Below are 22775 nucleotides of genomic sequence, written 5' to 3'. Positions count from 1 at the left end.
AGGCGCGGTACAAGGGAGTAGACAAGAGCAAGGTCGGATGTAGCAGAAGGTCGGGGCAGGCAGCAAGGATCGTAGTCAGGGGCAACGGCAGGAGGTCTGGAACACAGGCTAGGAACACACAAGGGAACGCTTTCACTGGCACGATGGCAACAAGATCCGGCGAGGGAGTGCAGGGGAAGTGAGGTATACATAGGGAGTGCACAGGTGAACACACTAATTAGACCAACTGCGCCAATCAGCGGCGCAGTGGCCCTTTAAATCGCAGAGACCCGGCGCGCGCGCGCCCTAGGGAGCGGGGCCGCGCGCGCCGGGACAGGACCGACGGAGAGCGAGTCAGGTACGGGAGCCGGGGTGCGCATCGCGAGCGGGCGCCACCCGCATCGCGAATCGCATCCCGGCTGGAGGCGGTATCGCAGCGCACCCGGTCAGTGGATCTGACCGGGGCGCTGCAGTAGCGAGGATGTGGCGAGCGCTCCGGGGAGGAACGGGGACCCGGAGCGCTCGGCGTAACAATTGTCTCATATAAATTAACTCTGGGCGTATTGTTGTCATAAGAACCCAATGCTATAAGCCATAACCGAGAGAACTTTCTTTCTGGACCACTGGGTCAACCAAATACTGAATTACTAGTCTAGCCTCCACATGACTAATCTTGTTAGTGGGTAGGCTGCATAAACAGCATGTGTGGGCATGGCTGTATTGTATAATTTAATGTTATCAGTGCATATATAATACAGGTAGGGCTTCCATGATCCTTTCTCTTTTTTCCCAACTGCAAATATGGCAGAAAAAAAATCTCTGGACCATAAAAATAGTTTATGTGTCTCTCAAAAATGCATATAGGAAATTACTGAATTAGGGTACATTCACACAAGCATATTATTTATCAAACTTGCAGTGTTTCCTGCTCTGAGTTTGAAAGGGGCAGACTCTCTGCAGGCTGTCTGCAGCTGATTTTCAGCAGTGGATTCTCCATTGTTGAAAATCTGCAATAGACCCTATGGACTTCAATGGAGTCTTCTCTCCACCAACATCATCTGCACTGGGAAAGTAAAGGGGCCACCATACACATTAGACATTCAGCAGGACCTACAAGATTGCATATGTGACTTTTCATTGGTACTTTTAATACTATAAAAAGGTATACTGCAGAGGTTTAAAGGGGTACTCCGCACCCCTAGACATCTTATCCCCTATGCAAAGGATAGGGTATAAGATGTCAGATCGCTGGGGTCCCGCCGCTGGGGACCCCCGGGATCTCGGAAGCAGTACCCACCTGTACGGCTTCCACCTCACCTGCAACGCTGGAGGCTTCGACAACATTGGCGGACGAGCGTGATGTCACGACTCCGCCCCGTCTGATGTCACGCCCCGCCCCCTCACTGCAAGTCTATGGGAGGTCCGTCACGCCCCCTCCCATAGACTTGCATTGAGGGGGCGGGGCATGACGTCACGCGGGGTGGAGTCGTGACGTCACGCTCGTCCGCCATTGTGGTCGGGATCCAAAGCCTCCAGTGTTGCCGGTGTGAGGTGGAAGCCATACAGGTGGGTGCTGCTTCCGAGATCCCATGGGTCCCCAGCAGCGGGACCCCGGCAATCTGACATCTTATCCCTTATCCTTTGGATAAGGGATAAGATGTCTAGGGGTGCGGAGTACCCGTTTAAGGAGATTCTGAGATTCAGAATAACATCATGTACCCCTAAGATTGACGATATCCTACCTATGCACATCTGGGGGATATACAGAATAGTTCTAAAAGGACATTTAGACAGATATAGATGAAAAGATAATAGAAAAAATTAATTTCATTCAAATAATTTTATTGATAAATACATATAAAATCAGTTTGGCAATCCCAGTTGTATTCAGTCAAGAACAAAAAATAAATACATTGATAATATTAAAATGAATACAATTTAAATATAAATTCATTGATTTACACAATATAAATATAATAGTTATATAAACATAAACATTTTTATCTAATAGTAGCTTAAAATAAGTCTCTACAATACACAATGAACTACCCCTTTTACAACAAAAAGCTTATACAAGGCAAGTGACACTGGTCTTTACTACCAGTAAATAGCACTATTAGTGCTCAGTAATCTGGAAGCCTATGGATTGTTCACTCCTATTTTTACCTTGGAGAACAAATAACATTCTAGATGCAGACACCATACCTGCAGATATTTAGACTTCAGTAATTTCATATTGTTCATGTTGTGCTTTTGCTAAAATCTGAATGAAAGAAGGTTTACAGGTTCATCTGGGGCGGGGTCATCTAGTTTTAGCGGTGGTGGGTTTTCTATAGCACCCTTTCCTCCACAGATAATCAACCTATTGTAGTCAATGTAATTTGCTGCTTTACCTTACAAATGATCCGCTCTATGTGAACATACCCTAATGGTATATTCACACCACAGAATTTGTGCATGCAGAATTCCATATCAAATTAAAACAGACTTCAATGGGATTCCGCACTCCCATTCACACATTAGAATTTCAGCATGCGGACTCCGCATGGATTCCGCAAGGAATCCGCACAAGCCAGAAACCACCCAAATGAATGCAGATGTTGAATTAGTGCGGATTTGCGGAAATTGTGTCTTGTGAATATATCCTAAGGGAACGTTCACAGATGTGTATTTTGCTTATGATTTTGCTGCCCATTGAAATCAATGGGTAACAAAATACGCAGCAAAATATGCATGTGTGAACATACCCTAAAGGTTTTTTTTCCAAAAGATATTCATAGTTGTATCTCAAAGACTGCACTGACACGCGTTGTTGTCTAAACTTGGCTACGTGAGGTGAATGAACTCTACCATTTTGTGACACAACTGGGACATAACTCTCCAACTTTAAAGCACGTGTGAAACTAATATTGGATTTTGTGAAGGTCACCTGACCATACTTCTCAGCTTTTTAAAAGGTCAAATAGCAACACTTACGACTTGAACAGGACCAAAATATTCCTTATGTGTGAACATCTATTCCATGGTGACCAAACTTATACTTACGTAGTCTCAAATTCCGCACTGCCAGCCGTATTGTCCTAACCTCAGCTATGTCAGCACTCAACTATGGTGTGACACAACTGGGACACCTCCGTGTTCAAAGGATATGTAAAAGAAAAGGGTGACTTGGCCGCACCTTCCGCCATTTCAAAAGGTCAAATAGGGACACATAAAATTATTTTAAAGTGTTTCTGACTAGCAAGCAAAAAATAGCTTTACAGCACAGAAAGCTAAAGCGCAAACGGAACACAAGTGAGGGAGATTTATCAAAACCTGTGTGGAGGAAATGTTGATCAGTTGCCCATAGCAACCAATCAGATCACTTCTTATATTCTTCAGAGGCCTTGTTAAAAATGAAACAAGTAATCTGATTGGTTGCTATGGGCAACTGGTCAATGTTTCCTCTACACAGGTTTTGATAAATCCCCTCCAACTTAGGTGGCTACTTAAACAGTGTCAAGCTATATTATGTTATACGGTTTTCTACTAATTTAGGTAATAAGTAATCATAAGGGTAATAAGACAAAAGGGCTACAATAGAAAGGTGCGACAAAGCTACTGGCCCCAATGTGAAATTTATAAAAGGGCTCCCTACCTTTCATGTGCCTTATTACTTGGTGTCTTATTATGTGGCCTTTGGGCACCATGTGGCATGAAGGGCCAGGGGTGTAAATATGGAGGGCGCAGAGGTAGCAGTTGCATCAAAGCCCTGGTGACCGTGAAGATACCTCCACCCCATAAGAAAACACCAATATTATAGATGGCACGTTGTAGACATGAGTCCCTATTACAGATTTTGCATCGGGGCCCAGAACCTACACATTACGCCTCTGGGTATGACCGCTGCGTCTTCACTTCCTATAGTAGTGGTCTCCAAACTATGGACTTCCGGATGTTGCAAAACTGCAACTCCCAGCATGGAGGTATCTTCAAGGTCACCAGGGCTTTGATGCAACTGCTACCTCTGTGCCCTCCATATTTATGCCCCTGGCCATTCATGCTGTTTGGAGAACGCTGTCCTATAGCAATGCCCCCATAGAGATACAGCACTGTTGGATGGAGTGTATGTAACAGTCATGACTTCTTGAATTAATTTTGGAGGTGATATACTTCGTGGCTGCACATTCCTCGTGGCTATTAAATCACAAGCTTTTTGAGCTGATATGTATAATTAGAAAACCAGCTTACTTCTCTTGAATAATACATTACTTTGGAATTTTAAACAAGGATGACTAAGTATATCCAGATAACATCAATGGCTTAGTAGAGGAGCATATAATTATCCAGCATACCTATGGTGAGAGTTTGAACCAAAATCTAACTACAAAATGGAGAAAAAAAAGGTGATCCGGTCTTGCTATAATATTAGCTTATTATTCAATGCATTGCATATACTGTATTAAAAGTGCATTGATTTTCATTGTAGTATTTGGATTTTGCAATACAAAACCAATGCTGATAAAAGTTTTTTTTTTTTTTAAACAATGAATTCTTATGTATCTAATGTCAAGTGCAGCATCTCATATCTGTACATATTTGGGCAAATTCCACAATGAATTGTCAGTTTAGTCTCCGTTTCCAGTTTAGTCAGCATACAAGGGCTACTATAAAGCGCATATTTGACTTACAATTCATCCTGTAATAACCAAAACTGTTAATTATTCTTCAAGGGGTAGTCCAGGAATCTGAACTTTTTAGACTTTTATCCCCTATACACAGGATGGGGGATAAGCGTCTGATCCCGGGTGGTCTGACTGCTGGGACCCCTCATGATCTCCTGCACAGAGCCCCAGCTACTTACACATCCTTGGTGCACTCCGGCACCCACTTTTCTAGACAAATGCAAGTGATGGCCTTTTCTGCCAATTGCCGGCTGAGGCGGGACATCGCTGTGGCTGGTGATTGGTTGAGTGGGCCATCACTTGCACTTGTCCAGGAAGGTGGAGGCTGCTCTGTTCCGAGAACATGTAAGTAACCGGGGCTCTGTGCAGGAGATCGTAAGGGTCTCAGTGGTCAAGCCCTCCGCAATCAGACACTTATTCCGTATCCTGTGGAAAGGGGTACTCCAGTGGAATTTTTTTTTTATATAAATCAACTGGTTTCGGAAATTTAAACAGATTTGTACATTACTTCTATTAAAAATCTTAACTCTTCCAGTACTTATCAGCTGCTGTATGCTGCAAAGGAAGTTGTGCATTTCTTTTCAGTCTGACCACAGTGCTCTCTGCTGACACCTCTGTCCATGTGAGGACATGTCCAGAGTAGGAGCAAATCCCCATAGCAAACCTCTCCTGCTCCGAACAGTTCATGACATGGCCAGAGGTGTCAGCAGGGAGCACTGTGGTCAGACTGAAAATAACTGCTCAAGTTCCTGTGGAGCATACAGCAGCTGATAAGTACTGTACTATTTTTCACTAGAAGTAATTTACACATCTGTTAACTTTCTGGAACCAGTTGATTTGAAGAAAAAAAATAAAAATTCCAATTGGGTACCCCTTTAATGGAACCAAACTACACCCCTGTATGCCCCTGATTTCATATAGGAAGAGGTTTTTCTTTCTGTTGTATTCTATATGAATGCAATAGAATAATTTGTGGCATGCTTCCGTGGATGCTGTGTTATGGATAGCACTATACTACAGTGGATTACAGAGAAAAGTACAGCACCACATTGTACTGGATTTATTGCAGGATTGGAATATGTACTTCAAGCATTCAAATGTATCCCTAAAAAGTATGGAAACGGTATAACTCACTGCGATATGCTGTTTCCTTATGGTGTATTATAGTGTATTAGGGAGAGACAGATTGAGAGCAAAGCCAAACTTATTAGGGCTGTCACTTCACCTAGGAGTAGGGTCAATATTACCCATAGCTGGGTAAAGGCCTTTACACATGCTAGCTACAGTAAATGAGTACCAATCTTGGTGATCAGTGCTTGTTTACAGAGCCTTAACAAGGCTTGATCAACCATGTGGCCAGGCCTCACCAAGCGATCACTGATTATTTGTGTGGTCCTTAAAATTCTTCATTATCACCCGCATAACACCTATTATACAGGACTATGTGCAGCCAATAATGATGATAAAAAAGATGTAGTCAGGAGACGAACGGGTGTTTGTTCATTTGTCGACTGAGCACTGCTTTTTTACACAGTCCAATTATTGAGAACAAGAGTTCCTAGAATTGCTTATTCACCTAATAATCAGCCCATGTAAAGATGGCCTAAAGACTTTCCTAGGCAACCGCTATACTATTCCCACACAGTATGCTGTCTGCCTTGCATTGTGGATTTGTTGGTTCACCACCAGGAAGGTATACACTACCCTTTACTACTAGTTGGTGACTCAGTTACCTTACTCGACTTTGGGCAAATACTCATTGTATTATTTTCAGAACTTAGGTTTTCATATTTTTTTCAGGTGCATTTTGACAGGCCCTAATAAACGTTACTGCAAAACATTTTTTCCTGTAATGGTATGTTCACACATGGCAGTTTTTGCTAAATTTTATGCAACTAAAAATAGTTCCACACATTTGAATTGGGTTGTTTAAATAAAACAAATGAAATGAAAAATTTCCACAATAAATCTGTTGTATGGGGACAAAGCCTTACAATTATACCTAAAACCACATCTTTCTGTCCAGGGGATACCATGCATTCGATTTGGAACATGCAATGAGCTTTAACATGGATATTTTCTTTCAAGATTTAGCAGTAATGTTTAAATTTGATATGTGGTAGCTATAAAGCAGTTCCCGAAATCTTCTATGGAGAACTATTATACTTTTCGCTTTCCCGATATTCATATCGTCTTCAGTTTCAGTACCCTTGCGGTTGCTTCCTTAGCACTGGAGTACATTATATAGGAGCCATTTTTGGTTTTAAATGCTTCCCAATCTCGACAGCCATAGGTAGGCAAGTAATGGACAGCCACAAATCCCTCAAAGCCCTGCCACCTGTGAATACCAAAAGGGCGATCAATAGATTCAACATTTGTGCCCACAATTCTCTAAAAACCATTGCATAAATGCCAAGTTGTTATAAAAAACATTACACATATGTATTATCCAATTATTTTATACTAAGAAATATGTATTGTAACTATGATTTATAAATGGGGGCTCCATAAGGATCTACTAAACTAAGTTCACCTTAGGGTGCAGTCATTATACAGAGGCTAAAATACTGAAATGTTACGGAGAAAACACACTTTAGTACTCTTTTTATTTCTGTCTCAGTCCATACAAACTCTATAGAACAAAATGGGACATGCTCCACTAGACTCCTGTAGGTCAAAGCAATAGTTGATTAATGCTACAATCTGCGTTATAGTAGTGTACAGCGTCTGTGCAGCTCAATAATAAAGGAGCCATACAGGCTTTGTTTTAAGGGCTTCGCCATGTGCATAAATCTTTAGCAAGGTTCATGGACCCTGGTGCAAAAGTACAGCTTGGCCACAGTTTAGACAAGCCATGGTAAACGTGCCATATGCAATTACTAGTTATAACTTCTAAAAATTCTACTGCTAAACTGTAGAAATGATTTACATGCCTAATATTTACAATATCTTTTTTAATAGTAAGATTGTTTTTTTTTACAGTGGATGCATAGGGATACAATTTATAAAATATGACTGGATAAAGGTGCTTATACTTTATATTAGCAATGTTGTTAGATACAATTATAATGTAATGACTCGTCCCAGTTTTGGTCCGAAGAGTTATCTTTTTAGGATGTGGCTTAACTTGTGTTGCTGTGGTTACGCCCTGACCTATCTGTGGGTCTTTCTGTTTAGCATTCAGATGCTTTGTGTGACCCCACCTTTTCAGCTGCCTATTTTAGCCTTCAGTCGCTAGTGCACTTGGCCTGTGAAAGAACATAGCTTCTGAAGCTCGCTTCTCTATCCTGCTTTCTGCATTCCTCTTGATTACCTTGTATTCTGTGACTCCGGCTTTGTATTAGGATATTCTCACTGGTTTTGAATCTTGGCTTATATTTGTCCTCTTGGTTCTCGGCATGTTGACTATCCTGTGTGTTTGTTTATCTCCCTTGAGTATTGTATTGCATATTTACCCTTTTTTTTTATTCCTGACGTTTCCTGACCTTTTGACTGAGTTTACAGTAGTTTGTTATTTTGACTCTGAAGTCCCAGCACGTAGATAGGCAGGAACAGTCTTCGTGGTAGTGAATCTGTCAGTTAGGGTGGATACGCAATAGTAAGACAGGGGTTGTGGGCATGTGTAGGACTTAAAATTTTCCCTGCCCATATGTGACATATTTTGGCTCAATACAACAGATAAATATCAGGTCTGTTGGAGACAGAGAGCAATCGTTTTACTAACCTGTAGATAACGCTGTTGACAGAGAATGAATTACCATCATAAGAATTTGCCACAATTAGGAAATAGTCTTCTCCAAGTGTAAAAAACTCCCAGTCAACAGCACTGAAAAAAAATAAGATAAGATATTAGTCGCATTCAAAAACATTTCATATGTTGTATATCTTGGCAAAACAATAACATTTCTAATAGAATTCATAAGGAAATTGTATCTCATTTTTATAGAAATCATGGCTTATGAAAAAAAGACTACTAGGGGCCCCATACCATCCTGAACATAATCCTGTCCATAATCTTTGTTCCTGCTGAAGCACAGGCTGGGACAAAGTCCAGGAAGTGAGGGAAGGACTAGCACCCTTCTGTGCTCACTCCTGTCATAACAGACTGCAGCATGAAAACATAGAAGAGGGGGTTACAGAGCAGCCTACAGTTATTGGAAGAAGAAACACAACACAGCAAACTCAGGGAGGAAGTGAATGCATGGTGAGTGAGGGAAGGCTCTGTGCTTCCCATGAACATGCCCCTTTCTCAACAGTAGATATCAGAAAGAATGAGCAGCAGAAGAGAGGAATTTGTGAGCCAAATATAGAAGCTAGACACATAAGCAGCCATTATTTTTTCTACAAACTTTTGGACCCAGAACCAGGGTCCCTGAGACTGCCTGCACCCACAGATTTAACTTCTTTTGTGAGAGTGCTGCTCCAGCCTTCTTTCTATATATATATATATATATATATATATATATATATATATATATATATACAAGGTGGGCTATTTACATGGATACACGTTAATACAATGGGAATGGTTGGTGATATTAACTTCCTGTTTGTGGCACATCAGAATATGCGAGGGGAGAAACTTTTCAAGATGGGTGGTGACCATGGTGGCCATTTTGAAGTCGGCCATTTTGAACTCGGCCATTTTGAATCCAACTTTAGTTTTTTCAATAGGAAGAGGGTCATGTGACACATCAAACGTATTGGGAATTTCACAAGAAAAACAATGATGTGCTTGGTTTTAACGTAACTTTATTCTTTCATGAGTTATTTACAAGTTTCTGACCACTTATAAAATGTGTTCAATGTGCTGCTCATTGTGTTGGATTGTCAATGCAACCATCTTCTCCCACTCTTCACACACTGATAGCAACACCACAGGAGAAATGCTAGCACAGACTTCCAGTATCCATAGTTTCAGGTGTTGCATATCTCGTATCTTCACAGCATAGACAATTGCCTTCAGATGACCCCAAAGATAATAGTTTAAGGGGGTCAGATTGGGAAACCTTGGGGGCCATTCAACTGGCCCACGATGACCAATCCACTTTCCAGGAAACTCTTCCTCTAGGAATGCTCGGACCTGACACCCATAGCAAGATGGTGCACCACCACTTTGTGTCAGGTCCGAGCATTCTTAGATGAACAGTTTCCTGGAAAGTGGATTGGTCGTTGTGAGCCAGTTGAATGGCCCCCAAGGTCTCCCGATCTGACCCCCTTAGACTTTTATCTTTGGGGCCATCTGAAGGCAATTGTCTATGCTGTGAATATACAAGATATGCAGCACCTGAAACTACGGATACTGGAAGCCTGTGCTAGTATTTCTCCTGCAGTGTTGCTATCAGTGTGTGAAGAGTGGGAGAAGATGGTTGCATTGACAATCCAACACAATGGGCAGCACATTGAACACATTTTATAAGTGGTCAGAAACTTGTAAATAACTCATGAAAGAATAAAGTTACATTAAAACCAAGCACATCATTGTTTTTCTTGTGAAATTCACAATTCCCAAGTTTGATGTATCACATGACCCTCTTCCTATTGAAAAAACAAAAGTTGGATTAAAAAGGGCCGACTTCAATATGGCCGCCATGGTCACCACCCATCTTGAAAAGTTTCCCCCCTCACATATACTAATGTGCCACAAACCGGAAGTTAATATGACCAACCATTCCCATTTTATTAAGGTGTATCCATATAAATGGCCCACCCTGTGTATATATATATATATATATATATATATATTTTTTTTTTTATTATTATTATCTTTTTTTTATGTGATGTGACAGATGCACTTTAAAGTGTTCAATAAAAATATACTCATTTTACATTTTGGGGCAACATTTATCTGCCTCATGAGCAAAAATAAAAATGTCTGACTGTTCTGTAGATTCAGCAACAATGCAAGCATTCAATATTGACCCTGGTGTAAGTCCTAACAGTAACATTGAAAATAACATTGTTTTAGAATGGTGCAGGAAATGGATATTAACCCCTTGCCACAAATGGGCATATATACAGGTCCATTTTTGCCGTGACTTAAAGGGGTACTCCGGTGAAACCTTTTTTTTTTCTTTTAAATCAACTGGTGGCAGAAAGTTAAACATATTTGTAAATTACTTCTATTAAAAAATCTTAATCCTTTCAGTACTTATTAGCTGCTGAATGCTACAGAGGAAATTTTCTTTCTTTTTGGAACACTGATGACATCACGAGCACAGTGCTCTCTGCTGACATCTCTGTCCATTTTAGCAACCATGCATAGCAGATGTATGCTAAGGGCAGCATGGTGGCTTAGTGGTTAGCACTGCTGCCTTGCAGTGCTGGGGACTTGGGTTCAAATCCCACTAAGTACAACAATAAATAAATAAAGCGTTATTATTATTATAATAACATCAGCAGAGAGAACTGTGCTCGTGATGTCATCAGAGAGCATTCCAAAAAGAAAAGAATTTCCTCTGTAGTATTCAGCAGCTAATAAGTACAGGAAGGATTAAGATTTTTTTAATAGAAGTAATTTACAAATATGTTTAACTTTCTGCCACCAGTTGATTTAAAAGAAAAAAGGTTTTCACCGGAGTACCCCTTTAATGCAAATGGTCGTATATATACGTCCATTCCTTATCACGGTGCCGCAAGCGCACCCGCCGCAGCTGTCAGGAGTGGAGCTGTGCTCCGATCCTGACAGTTAACCCATTCAGTGCGGCAGTCAATCTGAGCACAGCACTGATCACAGGTGACAAAGGGATCACCGCCTGTTCACCAACAGCGGCTCCACGACACGATTGCGGGTCGCTGTTGGTTGCTATGGCAGCAGGAGGTCAGATGATGACCTCCTGTCTGCCTGCTACGGAAGCCTGTGAGATCCAGCCACAGGCTGGATTGCACAAGCTGTACTGTGTGCAGCTGATCAGGTCATACCGTGCTGCAGTACAAAGGTATTGCAGCATAGTATAGCCTGTAAAAAGTGGGGGGGAAAAGAACGAAGTAAAAAAAAAAAAAAAAAAAATGCCCCTTTCCCAATAGAAGGCCTGTATTATCATAAAAAAACACAAATTGCCACATCCATAATGACGTGTACTATAAAGCTACAATGTAAATTATCCCACACGGTGAACGCTGTTAAAAAAACAACAACAAAAAAATAGCAAAATTCGACAATTTTAATACAAATTGCGGAATAAAAAAGATCAAAAGGTAGCATGTTTTACAAAAATGATACCAATAAAAATGACAGCTTGTCCCGCAAAAAATAATCCCTCACTCAATGGCATCAGACGAAAAATTAAAAAGTTACGTCTGTCGGAACATGATAACACAAAACAGGGAAAAAAGAATTTTGCTCAGAAAAAGGAAAAAGAACATAAAAAGCTTTATAAAATGGGTATCGCCATAATCATACTGACCCACAGAATAAATATGACATCAATTTTACCACACACAGTGTACACAATAAAATAAATAATAAAAAAAAATTCTTCACAATATTTATGAGTTTTTCACAAAAAATTCTTCATGTGTCAACAAAAAAATGCACCACTTATATAAAGTACAATATGTCATGAAAAAAACAATCTCAGAATCGCTCTGCTCAGAAAAAGCGTTCTAACGTTATTACCATTTAAAGAGACACATATCAAAATTTTTTTTTAAAAGAGCCTGGTCAGTAAAGGGGTACTTCGGTGGAAAACTTTTTTTTTTAAATCAACTGATGCCAGAAAGATAAACAGATTTGCAAATTACTTCTATTTAAAAAAATCTTAATCCTTCCAGTACTTATCAGCTGCTGTATGTTCCACAGGAAGTTCTTTTCTTTTTGAATTTCCTTTCTGTCTGACCACAGGGCTCTCTGCTCACACCTCTGTCCATGTCAGGAACTGTCCAGAGCAGTAGTAAATCCCCACAGCAATCCTCTCCTGCTCTACACAGTTCCTGACATGAACAGATTTGTCAGCAGAGAGCACTGTGGTCAGACAGAAAACAAATTAAAAAATAAAATAACTTCTTGTGAAACATACAGCAGCTGATAAGTACTGGAAGGATTAAGATTTTTTAATAGGTGTAATTTACAAATCTGTTTAACTTTCAGGCACCAGTTGATTAAAAAAAAAAATTCCACCGGAGTACCCCCTTTAACCCCTTGCCGCAGAACGCCGGGTTTATACGGGGCTGTGGCACAGGAGGGTTATGAAGCGAGCTCAGTAGCTGAGCGCACATCATACCCGCATGGTCCCGGCTGCTATCAGCAGCCAGGACCTGTGGCTAACGCCGGACATCGCTGTTCCGGCAGATGTCCGGCATTAACTCTTTAGATGCAATAATCAAAGTTGATAGCCGCGTCTAAAAGTGAAAGTAAAAGCATCCCGGCAGCTCAGTCGGGCTGATCGGGACATCGTGATAAAATCGTGATGTCCCAATCAGCTGGGACGCAGAAGGATGCCTTACCTGCCTCCTGCGCGTCCGAATGGCGATTGATTGCTGCAAGCCTGAAATCCAGACTTGAGCAATCGACTGCCTATAACACTGATTAATGCAAAGCTATGGCTTTGCAGTGATCTGTGCGTTCACATTGAGGAATTCACGAGGAATAATTTCGGTCAGGAAATTGTTGCCTTCTCCATTAAGCAGAATTCAAGCGGAATTTCCATGCGGAAATGAAGAGGAATGAAGGAGGAGGCTATTTAATCTACTTTGCTGAATTCCACTTGAATTCCGCTCAAATTCCAATTGAATTCTGTTTGAATTCCGCTTGAATTCTGCTTGAAAACAATGTCGGACAAAAAATTTTTTTACCATTGACTTCTATTGGATTCCACTTAAAGAATGATCATGTTCTTTCTTCAAGTGGAAAGGAATTCAGCATCGGAATTCTTCTAGCAGAATTTCCGCAGTGTGAACAGGAAAGCAGAAATAACATTAAATTCAATGGGCAGAGAAGATGTGCATTAATATGGAGCAGAAAAAACGAAAGTCCAAAAACGGAAAAACGCTATGTCCTTAAGGGGTTGAGGTAATTAATTGATCCATCCTTAAGGGGTTAAAAATAATCAACAAAATCCTTTTCTACCAGTCACAGTTATCCTAGAAACATGAAACCATTCCAGTAGAATAACATCACTTGAAACATGGTTGGATGGCAGTGACATGAGTTGGAATATTTGGATTGGAGTTTATTGGCACTTCAGTGGCTTCTAATAGAGATGTTATTTACATCTACATGCGCCTAAACAGCCAAAACAAAACAATACCTGTAAGTGAGGATATCTTGATACTTGACAAACTGTTGTGCAGTGATGTTCAGCTCATATATAGTGGAGATGATGGCATATTCTTCGGTTTTCTGCATTTTAATCCCCACTGTGTAATTGTGACTGTTGGCCACCGCGAGAAAGAAGCGATCCTGAATTCTGAAAAACTCCCAGTCTGATGCTCCAAAGGTCTAAAATGTCAAAAGAAATATGTTATCACTCTAAGGCTGGATTATTCAGACCTAAGGACATATCATAGCCGCAAGGTTTGGTTTCTATTACCTTCCGCATATTCTTTATCTCTAATAGGAACAAGGTCCCCAAAGGGTTCTCTAAGATATCACCATGTGCAGCACAATGCAAAGAGCTTAATGATTCTAATGTCCAAGGCCTTTACAATGACATTGATGGGAAGTTTTTAATAAAGTATCCTAAGGCTATGTATGTTCACACAACAGAACTTCTGCACGGAATTCTGCATGAAAATTTAGCAGTAAATTCTGCAAAAATTAATTGCCCGGTCACTTCAATTCCTGCAGTGGAAATTCTGCAGCAGAAGTTCTGGCATTTATATAAAGGCATAGGGGAGATTTATCAAAACCTGTCCAGAGGAAAAGTTGCTGAGTTGCCCACAGCAACCAATCAGATCTCTTCTTACATTTTTCACAGGCCTTTTCAAAAATTAAAGAAGCAATCTGATTGGTTGCTATGTTCAACTAAGCAACTTTTCCTCTGGACAGGTTTTGATAAATCTAAGACATCTTATCCCATATCCAAAGGATAGGGGATAAGATGTCTGATCGCGGGGGTCCCACCGATTTTTCAATAGAAGTAATTTACAAATCTGTTTAACTTTTTGGCACCAGTTCATAAAAAAATAAAAAATATTTTTACATGCTGTTGTGCAAATGGAACAGACAACAGGTGGAAATTATAGGCAATTATCAAGAAACTCCCAATGAAGGAGTGGTTCTGCAGGTGGTGACCACAGACCACTTCTCCTGCTTCCTGGCTGATGTTTTGGTAACTTTTGAATGCTGGCGGTGCTTTCACTCTAGTGGTAGCATGAGACGGAGTCTACAACCCCCACAAGTGGCTCAGGAAGTGCAGCTCATCCATGATGGCTCATCAATGCGAGCTATGGCAATAAGGTTTGCTGTGTCTGTCAGTGTAGTGTCCAGAGCATGAAGTGAAGGCGCTACCAGGAGACAGGCCAGTACATCAGGATACGTGGAGGAGGCCCTAGGAGGGCAACAATCCAGCAGCAGGACCGCTACTTCTGCCTATGTGCAAGGGGAGCAGGAGGAGCACTGCCAGAGCCCTGCAAAATAACCTCCAGCAGGCCACAAATGTGCATGTGTCCACTCAAACTGTCAGAAACAGACTCCATGAGGGTGGTATGAGGGCCTGACGTCCACAGGTGGGGGTTGTGCTTACAGCCCAACACCGTGCAGGATGTTTGGCATTTGCCAGAGAACACCAAGATTAGCCAATTTGCCACTGGTGCCCTGTGCTCTTCACAGATGAAAGCAGGTTCACACTGAACACATGTGACAGAGTCTGTAGATGCTGTACACATACTGGTTGTCATTCAGATTTCTGTAAGACAGATATAACTAAGAAACAGCTGAATATACCAAATAGATATTTAACAACCTGTCAGAATAGCCCACACTTCAATTAAGGTGGAAATGCAAGTTTAATGTTAACCTATAGCAATTTACATATAACATTAGAATTCCCTTCTACAATATTAAAAGTAGCTGCCTCAACCACTTCTGAAATTGGAGTTTTTCATTTTCCATTCTGCAAGATTCTGTATTTTTTTAAATTGTGTTTACCATACTGGTTCTACTGAGGACAAGAAGCAAGACGTATTATCACCCTGTCAGTCCCAGTTATGTAGCTAACAGCAAACACCTGTCACAAAAAATGCCAGGCACAGTGTCAGAGCAACGTGCAAAGTTCTGGGGCAGGAAAGACTGAAGCTACATGTTATTCTTAATGCCTAAGGCTACATGTAAAGTTCAGAGGTGACCACTGACATAGCTGTGTGACAGTACAGTTTTTTTCAAATGTTCAATATTCCACATAGTATTGGAACGAAAAAGAATTGGTGAAATATGTAAAAATAAATATAGATATACAGTGACCCCTCGACTTATGATGGCCTCGACATATGATCATTTCAACATATGATGGCCTCTCAGAGCCCATCGTATGTTGAAGGCAGCCTCGACATATGATGCTGCTGTGTGTCGGGGCCATCATACAAACAGCTATCTGACAGCGCTGACAACTTCAGCAACTGACAGATAGTTGTTTAATGTGCCCCGTGTGCCCCGTTCTTCCTCCTGTTACTCTCATGCTGTCCTGCTAACTCACGGAGGCTTCCACTGTGAGCTCCGTGTAAGCCCCGCCCCCCCAGTGCAGCCATAGCCAATAGCCTGGAGCATCTTGCTGCAGGCATCCAATGAGCTGCTGGCTGCCCTCCCCTTCCTTTATTAAGGAGCTGTAGTTGGCAGGATCGTAATGGAGGACATTCTGTCCCCCCTGAAGGTATTTAAAGAACTGTACAGTACTGTATGCGATGTCACACATCACATACAATACATATACACACTATACACCCCATACATCAATGTTTCCCTATCAGTGTGCCTCCAGCTGTTAAAAAACTATAACTCCCAGCATGCCCAGACAGTCAATGGCTGTACATGCATGCTGGGAGTTGTAGTTGTGCAACAGCTGGAGGCACCCTGGTTTGTTAAACACTCCCCATACACTCCACATACAATGGTCATCCCAGAACCAATTAGCAGTTTCCCATAGAGATATGTATTCAACATACAATGGTTCTGAGGCCCCAGAACCAATTACCATTTTTACATAGACATATGTACTCGACATATGATGGTTTCAACATATGATGGTTCTCCTGGAACCAATTAATATCATATGTTGAGGGACCACTGTAATACAAAGATGAGGTAATCACACAGCTGTACAGTGACCCCTCGACCTACGATGGCGCCGACATACGATAATTTCAACATGCGATGGCCTCTCAGAGGCAATCGCATGTTGAAGGCAGCATCAACATACAATGCTTTTTTATGGGCCATCGCATAAACGGCTATCCAGCAGCGCTGACTGTTTCAGCTGCCACCGGATAGCCGTTTACGGTGCCTCGTGAGCTCCGGTGATAGTTACTCACCTGTCCTCGGGGCTCCAGCGCGTTCTCTTCGGGATCCTGTGCATCGTCGGCGCTCTCCATCGAAGTCATCACGTCGCTGCGCACGCAACGGAAAGCGCGGATGCCGGGGAAGCAGAGGCCTTGCCGGAAACCTCGGGGATGCGGTGACAGCAATGGACGGCGACATCCTGGGCAACGGTGACGATCGGTGACAGTCCGGAGCGGCGGGGACAGGTGAGTACAACTTCCTCTAACAGTGGTCTACAACCTGCGGACCTCCAGATGTTGCAAAACTACAACACCCAGCATGCCCGGATAGCCAACGGCTTTCCAGGCATGCTGGGTGTTGTAGTTTTGCAACATCTTAAGGTCCGCAGGTTGTAGACCACTGTCCTATACTTTACCTTGCACGGATTCCTCAACATACGATGGTTTCAACAAACGATGGTCCGTTTGGAACGGATTACCATCGTATGTTGAGGGACCACTGTATTGCACTTGAGGTATAGACAGGGCCATAAGATGTCCTGGTTTTATTGGCAAACCCAAGTATTTGGAACCACTATCCCTGCGTCCTGAAAAAATATATTTTGGGATGCAACGATGTCCTGGTTTTTATGCAGCGGTTGCTGGCCACTGCTCTTAAAGAGGCCGCAGCCCATCCTGCTTGATTTTAAAGTGCCAGCTTGCACCGTGGCCACTTTGAGAGCAGTGGCTGCCGGGTAAGATGATGAAAGTAGTAGATATGCTGTGCACAGGTACGTCTGCTGCCAATCACTAACATCAATGAGGTCACACCCAGAGTAGAGGAGATAAGCAGAGTGGAACAGGAGGACTTCAATACTGGAAATTGGAGGTATCTGGAATTACTGGAGGTCTACAACTATATGGCGGCACAAAGTGGGCACTTTTACTGTGTGGAGCAATACACAAGAGGGGTTTGTTTAGAGGTAGGCGTTGTGCTGAAGAATGGAGCCTAAAATGTTTGGCTGGAACAGTCATGTCTTGGTCGGGAGAAGTCTTCATGGCGGTCTAGGCGGGATAGTGAATAAAATAATATTTATTCATATAGCACCAATGGATTCCACAGCACTTTTTGAAATTTAGGGGTACAAATAAAGACATGTATCATATATTATACACTAAATATTCAAACAGGAGAAGTGAGGGCCCTGCTTGCAAGAGCTTACAGACTATGAGGAATGGGGTAGAGACAAAAGGCAGAAAGTGCTTTATTGAGACAATGGTCATGTTTTATAAATAGAGTAGGTTGCATGAAGGTGGGTGAACCAGTTACCAAATAATTTTTAAAGTGCATAAAGTGTAGGTGAATACTGCTGAAAATAACCTTTTTGATATCCCTAAGACCCAGAGGTCTCAAAAGGGGGCAAAGTGATAGTAAAGAAGACCAATTATGGAATGTATTATGCCTACATGAATAGATGTGTATTTAGGGCATGTTTAAAACTGTGGATGTTGGGTTTAAAGGGGTATTTTTTATTTGAATATGCTACAGGGGCTGTAAAGTTAGTGTAGTTCATAATATAGTATCTGTACCTGTGTGTGACGGTAGTCTCGTAATTCTTCTGTGATTTTCACCCCATTATTTATTTTTAACAGCATACAAAATTACTAAGGTCTCGGGTTTTCCCAGGTTGCAGTGCATCGAGATGTAACATCCCTAGTCAGGTGATCAGATTGAGCCTGTCTTGCTTCAGTGGATGGAGCAACCACTGGATGGGAGAGAGATAATTTTGCAACAGCTGTAGGCACCCTGGTTAGAAAACATTGGTCTTTTGCATAGAATGCAACTCATTTGTGTTTCAATCGGTGGGGTAGCTGATGTGTGGGAGGGAGGAACGGGACCTCACACTTACAAACTATGGAACTATGGAATGTGTAGTTTAGAGAACGAAATCCAACAGGAAATACCAAGTTCACAAAAAGATATCCTCAGCATTATGGTAATCTCATAAAACAGCCATTTAGACCGAAGACAAGCAAAGAACCTTTCTAAGCATGAATTATACTGTCTGGCAGGTATGTACTAAAATCACTTTATGGTGGATAACTCCTTCAAGTCTGAGGGTTTAGGTTATTGCATTCCAAAGAACTGGTGCAGCACAAGTACTGTCTTGAGGACAGTAGTGAGAAGTTCGGATTAGACTATGTTAGTTTTAGATTATTAGAAGAGCGGAGATCATGTGAAGGATGGTAGACAGAGATGAGGGAGGAGATGTAGGGGTGAGTGTGAAGTTTTTGTACTTTATTCTTGACTGAATCAGTGAACAGTGTAGTGACAGACATGGGGGGAGGAATCGGTGTAACAACTGGAGAGGAGGTCGAGTCTGGCTGTGACATTTAAGATGGACTGAAGAGGGGAGAGTTTAGAGAAGGGAATTAGTAACAAGTTACAGTAGTCAAGACGAAAATAAATCAAAGCAACAATGAGAGTTTTAGCTGTTTCAATAGTAATAATAAAGGAGATTCTAGAGATAGTTAGATGTGCAGGATGGGTCCAGGGTTATGACAGAATGTTTGAAGGAGGAGAGAAAGATACCCGAGGAGAGGGAAAGGTTAACATTTTTAGTTAAGTGATTGGTGACAGTGGGGGGGGGGTGGCGGGGGGGGACTGGAGAAGGGGGAAGGTGTGAGGGGAAAGGGTCATTAGTGCAGGTAGTGGGGTGAGAGGAAGAGAGGAGCCTAGAGAATTCATCCTCAGCTACTAGTTTCTACCACAATATGGTCACTGTATGTGGGGACTAGGATTGAGCAAATCGAATCTGAAAAATTCATTTCACAGGAAAAATTAAATTTGCAACGAATGCGAATATCGCCGCGATTCGATCAGGTGAATTGCTTAATTAAACCTGATTTAGTTTGGTCCAGGCTCCAGGGCATCTAAAATGGTGAATCGACATGTGAGAACATGGGGCAAGGAATCCTGGGTAGGCGTGATCACATGCAGCATGCAGCCTATCAGCAGCCATATATAATCGGTTGCCATCTTGGGGCAAGTCACTTCAGCCTTTTATTGCAAAGAGAGAGAAAGGGACAGACAGCGCTGTGTGTTGCACAGAAAAGCATTTTTCCAGCAGCGATTCACCTCCTAGTCACATCCCATCCGAGTTCTATTAACCCCTTCCCGCAGAATGTCATATATAAACGCCGGGTTGTGCAGTGCGTTCGCGCATCCCGGCGTTTATAAATGACATTCAGTTAACCCGGCGATGCGCAGCATCGCACGGGTTAACTGGCAGAAGTCCCGCTGTTTCCAGCAGGGGACAACTTCTGCTTCACCCCCAGGACCATCAATTGATGGTCCTGGTCAGCGATCACTGTGATTGGTCCCTGTGGACCAATCACAGTGATCTGGGGGGAAGTTCAGATCCCCCGCACTGCCCGCCCCTGGAAGTCGGGCAGAACGGGGGACGAAGGCTGCAGGGGCTCGCGGGGACCTGCGGCATTCGGGGGGAACACGTGGGGACCGGCGGACTTACCTGATCCAGCGGCGGGACCGAGGAGCAGCGCGGGACCGGCCACGTGGACGAGCAGCGACGGGTAAGTATGTGGTCCTTCACAAGATCTTCACTGCTGCTTCTAGGAGTCTGAAAACTACAACTCCCAGCATGCCTAGACAGCCTTTGGCTGTCTGGGCATGCTGGGAGTTGTAGTTTTGCAACATCTGGAGGGCCCCAGTTTGGAGACCATTGTATAATGGTCTCCAATCTGTGCTCTTCCAGCTGTTGCAAAACTACAACTCCCAGCATGCACTGACTGTCCAGGCATGCTGGGAGTTTTAGTTAAGCAACATCTGGCCCTTCAGATGTTGCCGAACTACAACTCCCAGCATGCCCTTCAGCTGTCTGGGCATGCTGGGAGTTGTAGTTTTGCAACAGCTGGAGACACACTGGTTGGGAAACATTGTTTCTAACTCAGTGTTTCCTAACCTGTGTGCCTCCAGCTGTTGCAAAACTATGACTCCCAGCATGCACTAACAGACCATGCATGCTGGGAGTTGTGGTTTTGCAACAGCTGATGCAACCCCCCCCAAGCCCCCCCGCCCGCCACCCCCGTGAATGTACAGGGTACATTCACATGGGCGAGGCTTTTACAGTGGGTTTCTCGCATCTTGAGATGCAGCAAATTTTGCGCTGGGAAACTCGCTGTAATCCCCCGCCCATGTGACTGTACCCTAAAAACACTACACTACACCAACACAAAATATAATAAAAAGTTAAAAACACTACATATACACATACCCTTACACAGCCCCCCTCCCCCAATAAGAACGTCCGGTACACCACTGTTTCCAAAGCAGAGCCTCCAGCTGTTGAAAAACAACAACTCCCAGTATTGTCGGACAGCCGTTGACTGTCCAGGCATGCTGGGAGTTTTGCAACAGCTGGAGGCACCCTGTTTGGGAATCACTGGCGTAGAATACCCCTATGTCCACCCCTATGCAAATCCCTAATTTAGGCCTCAAATGCACATGGCGCTCTCACTTTGGAGCCCTGTCGTATTTCAGGGCAACAGTTTAGGGTCACATATGGGGTATCGCTGTACTCGGGAGAAATTGCGTTACAAGGTTTGGGGGGCTTTTTCTTCTTTAACCCTTCATGAAAAGGAAATGTTGGGGTCTACACCAGAATGTTAGTGTAAAATTTTTTTATTTTTTACACTAACATGCTGATGTTGCCCTATACTTTACATTTTCACAAGAGGTAAAAGGGAAAAAAGACCCCCAAAATTTGTAACGCAATTTCTCCCGACTACAGAGATACCCCATATGTGAGCGCAAAGTGCTCTGGGGGCGCACAACAAGGCCCAGAAGGGAGAGCGCACCATGTACATTTGAGGTGATTTGCACAGGGGTGGCTGATTGTTACAGCGGTTTTGACAAACGCAAAAAAAAAAAAAAACCCACATGTGACCCCATTTCGGAAACGACACCCCTCACGGAATGTAATGAGGGCTGCAGTGAGAATTTACCCCCCACAGGTGTCTGACGGATCTTTGGAACAGTGGTCCATGAAAATGAAAACTTGTACAGCCCACTGTTCCAAAGATCTGTCAGACACCAGTGGGGGGCAAATGCTCACTGTACCCCTTGTTACGTTCCTCAAGGGGTCTAGTTTCCAAAATGGTATGCCATGTGTGTTTTTTTTTTGCTGTTCTGACACCTTAGGGGCTTCCTAAATGCGACATGCTCCCCGAGCAAAATTTGCTCTCAAAAAGCCAAATATGACTCCTTCTCTTCTGAGCATTGTAGTTCGCCCATAGTGCACTTCAGGTCAACTTATGGGGTACCTCCATACTCAGAAGAGATGGGGTTACAAATTTTGGGGGGTATTTTCTGCTATTAACCCTTGCAAAAAGGTGAAATTAGGGGGGAAACACACATTTTAGTGGAAATTTTTTTTTTTTTTTTTACATATGCAAAAGTCGTGAAACACCTGTGGGGTAATAAAGCTCACTTTATTCCTTATTACATTCCTCAAGGGGTCTAGTTTCCAAAATGGTATGCCATGTGGGTATTTTTTGCTGTTCTGGCACCATAGGGGCTTGCTAAATGCGACATGCCCCCCGAGCAAAATTTGCTCTCAAAAAGCCAAATATGACTCCTTCTCTTCTGAGCATTGTAGTTCGCCCATAGTGCACTTCAGGTCAACTTATGGGGTACCTCCA

General features: G+C 42.7%; 1 protein-coding gene across 3 annotated transcripts in view; it reads right to left on the bottom strand.

Moving 5' to 3' along the window:
- Positions 1 to 5500: 5500 nt before the first annotated feature.
- The window catches only part of TSPEAR (thrombospondin type laminin G domain and EAR repeats), a 171289-nt gene continuing 154014 nt past the window's right edge, over positions 5501 to 22775 (bottom strand). For all 3 annotated transcript variants that reach the window (XM_056535837.1, XM_056535838.1, XM_056535839.1), the window contains exons 10-12: positions 13892 to 14082; positions 8368 to 8469; positions 5501 to 6981 (exon numbers count right to left, since the gene is read on the bottom strand). In XM_056535837.1, the coding sequence (XP_056391812.1) occupies positions 6828 to 6981; positions 8368 to 8469; positions 13892 to 14082 (447 nt within the window). In that variant the 3' untranslated portion in view covers positions 5501 to 6827. The remainder of the gene's footprint in view (positions 6982 to 8367; positions 8470 to 13891; positions 14083 to 22775) is intronic.

Source organism: Hyla sarda, chromosome 8 (assembly GCF_029499605.1).
Source record: "Hyla sarda isolate aHylSar1 chromosome 8, aHylSar1.hap1, whole genome shotgun sequence".
NCBI lineage: Eukaryota > Metazoa > Chordata > Amphibia > Anura > Hylidae > Hyla > Hyla sarda.
Note: the sequence above shows the minus strand (reverse complement) of the source record. Positions and strands in the feature narration are given on the sequence as shown.